At 46.8% G+C, this 7,500-nt stretch overlaps 1 protein-coding gene across 3 annotated transcripts in view; it reads right to left on the bottom strand.

Moving 5' to 3' along the window:
• man1a1 (mannosidase, alpha, class 1A, member 1) overlaps positions 1-7,500 on the bottom strand; it is a 130,000-nt gene that overhangs the window by 12,165 nt on the left and 110,335 nt on the right. For all 3 annotated transcript variants that reach the window (XM_027155405.2, XM_047802000.1, XM_047801999.1), the window contains 3 exons: positions 7,397-7,500; positions 3,761-3,980; positions 347-519 (listed from right to left, as the gene is read on the bottom strand). The exon at positions 7,397-7,500 is cut by the window's right edge and continues 12 nt beyond it. In XM_027155405.2, the coding sequence (XP_027011206.2) occupies positions 347-519; positions 3,761-3,980; positions 7,397-7,500 (497 nt within the window). The remainder of the gene's footprint in view (positions 1-346; positions 520-3,760; positions 3,981-7,396) is intronic.

Here is a 7,500-nt window from a genome sequence, read left to right as displayed (position 1 = left end):
ACACACACACATATACAGGCTTACACACACAGATTCACACACAAACACACACACACACAGTCATATGCACAGACACACACATGCATAGACAGACTTGCACGCATGCACAAACTCACACGCACACATACAGACAGACACACACTTACACTCACACAGACAGACTCACACAGAGACTCACATGCACACACAGACAGAGACACACACACTTACACTCACACACATGCAGACAGACAGACTCACACTCACACACAGACACATTCACCAAACTGCATCGCAGCAGCTACACACACAGTACACACACAGTACACACACACAGTCTCTGAGTGAGTTCAGATCTCACTCTCACCTGCACAGCCTCCCAGCCCCACTGTCTGTATTTGGGGTCGTGAGTGAACCTCCACATGTACATGTAGGTTTCTATGACTTCTGGCCTCAGGATGAAGTATTTCTCATTCTGTCGTGTGGCGATGGCTTCCACGCCGCCATCAAACCTGAACGCCTCAGGCCCAAGCTTCAGGTCTGGAAAAAAAAACCACAAACACAGAAAAGCACATAATCATATTCGCTGTAAAGCACTTCACACTCACACCACAGCAAACTGCCAACGTGTCCTGCTTGTATTTATTAATGACACGTCCTTTATGTAATAAAATCCTTAAAGGAAGTTTCATTTTAATGTCCATTTGTCGCTTTCCAAACAACATCTAGAAAAAGCTTTTCCCCTCAACAGCCTCCCACCCAACACACACACACACACACACGCACACACACACACACACACACACACACACACAATTTTATTAAAATTGCAAAAACAAAACAAAACAAAAAACACGTTCTGACTGTTTCAAAGAGCTGACAGTTAATTTGAATAAATCTAAACTTCCTGACCAATCAAATTCGAGGATTCAGCACCTCAGTGGTGTAATGAGAAACATGACAAACTACCTGGTTTGTTCTTGACCCCTTTTTCGAGGGGAATAATAGTATCTATTAATAGATTATAAACGAATAAAATAAATGAATAACCGGATGGGGGGCTTAGTGGTTAGCACGTTCGCCTCACACCTCCAGGGTTGGGGGTTCGATTCCCGCCTCCGCCTTGTGTGTGTGGAGTTTGCATGTTCTCCCCGTGTCTCGGGGGGTTTCCTCCGGGTACTCCGGTTTCCTCCCCCGGTCCAAAGACATGCATGGTAGGTTGATTGGCATCTCTGGAAAATTGTCCGTAGTGTGTGTGTGTGTGTGTGTGTGTGTGTGAGAGTGTGTGTGTGCCCTGTGATGGGTTGGCACTCCGTCCAGGGTGTATCCTGCCTCGATGCCCGATGACGCCTGAGACCCGACCCGAGAAGTTCGAATAAGCGGTAGAAAATGAATGAATGAATGAATGAATGAATAATCGGATGGTTTTAAACCATCTGTGAACCCGCGTCCTGTCAGTTAGTTTACGTCACGCAGCCGATCCTCTTTCTACATCACGCACGATGAACAGATTACGTGTATCGACACGAGACGTGTTTTTAAAGCCTTGTTTCGGTTCTTTGAGTAAAGCAGACTGCTCTCACCTTCGTCTGCATGTTTGTCTGTGAAGGGATAAAAATGTCAGAGATGATGAGAGGATTAAAACGTAGCATCCGTGAGAACACACACAGAGTCCTGACGCCTACAGACGGCGCCTTTGCTATTTTAAACGGAAATTCTTCGCCTCGGGGCATCTCTTACTTGTGAAACGACGACGCCTGATTTACACGCCTTGTTGCCCCGTCACTTCGTTGTTCTTGTTAAGAATCAACGGCTAGATGTATTTTCTGACACGTCTCTGGAGCCTCGGTGCATTTCTGACTCTTTCTTTTAAATGAACACAAGTGAAGATGGTGCGTGTGTCACGTTACAGTGTGTGTAGCAGGTTAACAGCGGTGGAGCTGGGGATAATCTGGCATTACTAGAACCCTGCTCTGTGGATAGAGGGAGTCGACCACGTCTCAACACTCTGCTCACAGTGTGCACTTGGAGTGACCTTTCGGATTAGAACAGAGCCGAGAGGCACAAAGCTCTGCGGGGAAACTCCTTATCCCCGGCGCTGAAACACAGCCAGCTGTGATTGATCTGTTTCCTCCCAGCAGCTCTTCACACACACACACACACACACACACACACACACACACACACACACACACACACACACACACACACACACCACAGAAGCAGTAAAGTCACATATCCTCAGCCACTAATCATCAGTCACACACCATGGTTAATGTTGCACTCCACTGCAGCCGCTCACAATCAGAAAAACACCAACATTACTGATAATAAAAAACTAAAATAAAAAATAAATAAATAAATAAAATAATAATAATAATTGTTTATTATTAATGTTTATTATTATTATTATTATTATTATTATTATTATTATTAATAACAATAATACATAATAATATTAACAAATATTAATAATAAGAACAAATAATAATAATAATAATAATAATAATAATAATAATAATAGCAGCATTATGACAAAACTCGGACGTTTGGTTTGCCGAGTGTCCCAAAAAAGTGACGGCAGTCTTTAGACAGACAGGATTGGATGCATGAACACGTAGCAGTTTGAGATAAAAGTGGACGGATGGACAGACACGGAGAGACAGACAGATGAGCAGTTAGACAAATGGAAACAAAAGAACGAATAGATGGGTGGATGGAAGGCATGAGTGACGGACAGAACGGCAGACATATGAATGGTTAGACTGAAGGCAACAGGAGATGGATGGATGGATGGATGGATGGACAGACAGAAAGGCAGAGAGATGAACAATTAGACAGACAGCAACAATGGAAATAAAAAGTCTGGTGGTATAAAAACAGGGTTAGTAGGAATACTTTATCATCCTCCTGTTAGTCTCAAAGGCTTCAGAGAATACGTGAAGCAGACATGCACTCGTGTCAGCACGGATGGATGGATAGATGGATGACGGATGACAGACAACAGCGGAGAGACGGATAAAGAGATCATTGGACGGAAACAGAGATGGATGAACGGATGGATAGATGGATGATAAATGAATAGCTAGACAGACAGGTGAATGGTTACAAACACAGCAAAAAATGAATGAATAGATGGTTGAAAGGATGGATGGAAGGAAGGATATGTAGACAGAAAGACAGACACACAAATGAACATTGAGAAAAATGGAAAAGACTGGATGAATGGATGGAAGGCATGACTGACAGACCGAATGGCAGATGTATAAATGGTTAGACAGGTGTGTCTGTGGGCACAGGCGGACAGACAGGCGTCTGTGGGCACAGACGGACAGACAGGCGTCTGTGGGCACAGGCGGACAGACAGGCGTCTGTGGGCACAGGCGGACAGACAGGTGTCTGTGGGCACAGGCGGACAGACAGGCGTCTGTGGGCACAGGCGGACAGACAGGCGTCTGTGGGCACAGGCGGACAGACAGGTGTCTGTGGGCACAGACGGACAGACAGGCGTCTGTGGGCACAGGCGGACAGACAGGCGTCTGTGGGCACAGGCGGACAGACAGGCGTCTGTGGGCACAGGCGGACAGACAGGCGTCTGTGGGCACAGACGGACAGACAGGCGTCTGTGGGCACAGACGGACAGACAGGCGTCTGTGGGCACAGACGGACAGACAGGCGTCTGTGGGCACAGACGGACAGACAGACGAACAGAGAGAAAGACAGACAGTTTGAGAGGTGGTTGTAAGCAGTTTGTGTAAAAGTTTAGACGAGTCGTTCTCACTGGTTCTGGCGTATGACTCATGGCACGTGCGTGCGATCTCGGCTGCCAGCTCCATCTGGTGGCCTGTCTGGTCCTCAGGAGCTCCGTCAGCCCCTAGAGCGATCATCCCCCCAGCGAAGCAGGTTAGGTGACCCATTTTATGCTCGAGGAGGCCTCCTTTCCATTCGGCGATGTAGGTGAGACCGCCGCTCGACTTCCGGATCAAACCCGTCTCGATGGCCTGGGGACAGAACAACCAGAAAAACAAGGACAGAAAAGAAGGCAGGATTAAAACCAATGAATCGGTACGAGGCGGTGCTTGGTGTGGAGTTACTCCTACTGTGTGGGCAGATGTTGGCTTTGCATTGCTTTTCTCACACACAGTGCAGTCTCGAGGCTGAGAGCTCAGAGCCTGAGGTGGAGAATGTGCGCTGGTCACAGCTGTGTGGCGTCGTCGTGCTTTTCAATCAGAAACACAACAAATTTCAATCTACTCTGCCTAAATCACCCACATGGAGTGCTTCGATTGAAATGTCCTCCTGCAGCAAGGGCAACAAATCCCAGCGCATAAACAACTCGCCGCCAAGCCCTGCCTCGGCCACTCGCCTACTGATTATTTCCTCGAGTCGGGAGAAAAGAGAGAAAGGACCTTCATAGCTATTTTTTCCCTCCAAACTGGGTTGTCGTTAACATTAAAGGAGTGATAGATAGATAGACAGACAGATAGACACAGACAGACAGAGGAATAGAGAGACAGAGACAGACAGACAGACAGACAGATAGATAGATAGATAGATAGAGGAATAGACAGGCAGATAGAAATACAGAGGAATAGACAGACAGACAGAGATAGATAGATAGACAGATAGATAGACAGGCAGATAGCTAAATAGTCAGAGGAATAGATGGATAAGTAGACAGACAGACAGACAGATAGAAAGACAGAGGAATAGATAGACAGAGACAGACAGATAGATAGATAGATAGATAGATAGATAGATAGATAGATAGATAGACAGACAGAAAGACAGAGATAGATAGACATTCAGAGAGCTAGATAGACAGAGGAATAGATGGACAGACAGACAGACAGACAGAGGAATAGATGGACAGACAGACAGAGGAATAGATGGACAGACGGACAGACAGACAGAGGAATAGATGGACAGACAGACAGACAGACAGAGGAATAGATGGACAGACGGACAGACAGACAGAGGAATAGATGGACAGACAGACAGACAGACAGAGGAATAGATGGACAGACAGACAGACAGACAGAGGAATAGATGGACAGACAGACAGAGGAATAGATGGACAGACAGACAGAGGAATAGATGGACAGACAGACAGAGGAATAGATGGACAGACAGACAGACAGACAGAGGAATAGATGGACAGACAGACAGACAGACAGAGGAATAGATGGACAGACAGACAGACAGACAGACAGAGGAATAGATGGACAGACGGACAGACAGACAGAGGAATAGATGGACAGACAGACAGACAGACAGAGGAATAGATGGACAGACAGACAGACAGACAGAGGAATAGATGGACAGACAGACAGAGGAATAGATGGACAGACAGACAGACAGACAGAGGAATAGATGGACAGACAGACAGACAGACAGAGGAATAGATGGACAGACAGACAGACAGACAGAGGAATAGATGGACAGACAGACAGACAGAGGAATAGATGGACAGACAGACAGACAGACAGAGGAATAGATGGACAGACAGACAGAGGAATAGATGGACAGACAGACAGACAGACAGACAGAGGAATAGATGGACAGACAGACAGACAGACAGACAGAGGAATAGATGGACAGACAGACAGACAGACAGACAGAGGAATAGATGGACAGACAGACAGACAGAGGAATAGATGGACAGACAGACAGACAGACAGAGGAATAGATGGACAGACAGACAGTATTAAAATGGGGCAGCTGTTGTATTTCAGTCATTAAAAAATTCAAGTAAGTTACTTTTTCCAAATAAATCTCTTCTAATCAGTTACACCGCCACCCCAACAACTGCCCTTGGACATTGTGCTATAAAGGCAATCAGGAGCAAAGTGGTAGTCTGTTCTTTTCTCGGGGCAGTGAAATGTGAAAAGACTATTCCTATAAGATGGGTCAGCTCTAACTGCCCTCTATTCAGTATGATGATTTGCCCTATTGGGAGTCTGTTGCTATAAATAGAGCAGTGAAGGACTCACATGTAGGTGAGGGAATGAAACGTGGTGAAGAGAACAAAAAAAGATAAGGATGGGGAGACTTTTATATACACGCCGAAACAGCCTAGTGAAGGACGGGTGATGGAAGGATGAGCTAAGCTACAATGATGCAGAGAGGGAGACAGAGCGATTGAGACGCTCTGTTCTTTTCTGTGTACCAGCATGGTCCAGATTCCCTCTCTGACCAGAAGTTCTCTTTAATTCCTGCACAACCAAACTAACACAACTGCAAGAGAGATACAGCAAAAACAAACAAACAAGAGAAACAGAAAACTCTGGAAATGGCGGTTGGGTCTCAGATCACAATATAATACGATTGTATTTAACAGTCGACCGCATCGGCACAAACCGCGTCACCGGCAGAAAGCGCTATCGGCCGCCGTCTTGCTCGTACAGGAGCTCACGGCTAGTGGCGCTGTGATTGACGAGAGAGAAAATGAGCACGTCCCTCCCACTCCACAGTACGTCAACTCAAAGATCTAGGCGCTTGGATCTCGGAACAGGATTACGGGATTGGATGGATTATTTTTTTATTATTAAACAACATCGACAGTTACGTAAAAGTTCCGTACGAGGCTGAGGGACGTCTCGAGGAAGAATTCAAGGTAGTTCTTGGGTTCGCTTTTCTATAACAGCTGGAAACTTCTGTTCAAGACTCTCTTGGCGTAGCAGATTTGACTAGCACCTTGTCGTGACATATGGCTAAGTACCCATACTCAGAATTCGTACACACACACACACACACACACACACACACACACACACACACACACACACACACACACACACACCGTGAACACACACACGGAGCAGTCGGCAGCCATTTATGCTGCGGCGTCCGGGGAGCAGTTTGGGGGGGGTTCGGTGCCTTGCTCAAGGGCACATCAGTCGTGGTATTGCCGGCCCGAGACTCGAACCCACAACCTTAGGGTTAGAAGTCAAACTGTCTAACCACTAGGCCACGACTTCCCCATTCTCTGGTTATATCAGCGAGGGAGAATTTACACAAGACGATGATGTCACGTCAGCTCAGGTTACTTCCTGTCTGAGCGTTTTTAAAGACACCGGACACTCTTGCCTCATTTCGGGGTTTGATTGAACCTGCAGCACATGGAGGGAGCCTGAACCTCAAACAACCCGTGTGTTCCAGCCGAGCGTCCGCTTTCTAATGCGCTTATCAGTCCTGCTACAGTATTTCCAAAAGAGAAGCTCGCTCGATCCGACGAAACACCCCGCTGCGTCCTGATCCGGCTGACGGCGGTTACCAGCACTCAAAAGTATCTAGTGCACAAGCGTGTGATTTGAGACACACCTCGCTGAGCTAGTTAAATGTTTTCTGTGCGGTCGGGAGCAGACAGACGTGCACGGCGTGCGACGGTTCATACGGAAAGCTCGGCGGTTTTCACCTTCAGAGCAGCGTAGTAAAGGTTCTTGGCTTCTTCGTCTTGCTTGTCAGACATGATCCAGGCTTTGAGCAGGTACTCGTAAAAACTATCACCCAGACCTCCCA

The sequence above is a fragment of the Tachysurus fulvidraco genome, chromosome 16 (genome assembly GCF_022655615.1).
Source record: "Tachysurus fulvidraco isolate hzauxx_2018 chromosome 16, HZAU_PFXX_2.0, whole genome shotgun sequence".
NCBI lineage: Eukaryota > Metazoa > Chordata > Actinopteri > Siluriformes > Bagridae > Tachysurus > Tachysurus fulvidraco.
The sequence above is the reverse complement of the archived record's forward strand: the minus strand, read 5'-3'. Positions and strand labels throughout refer to the sequence as shown.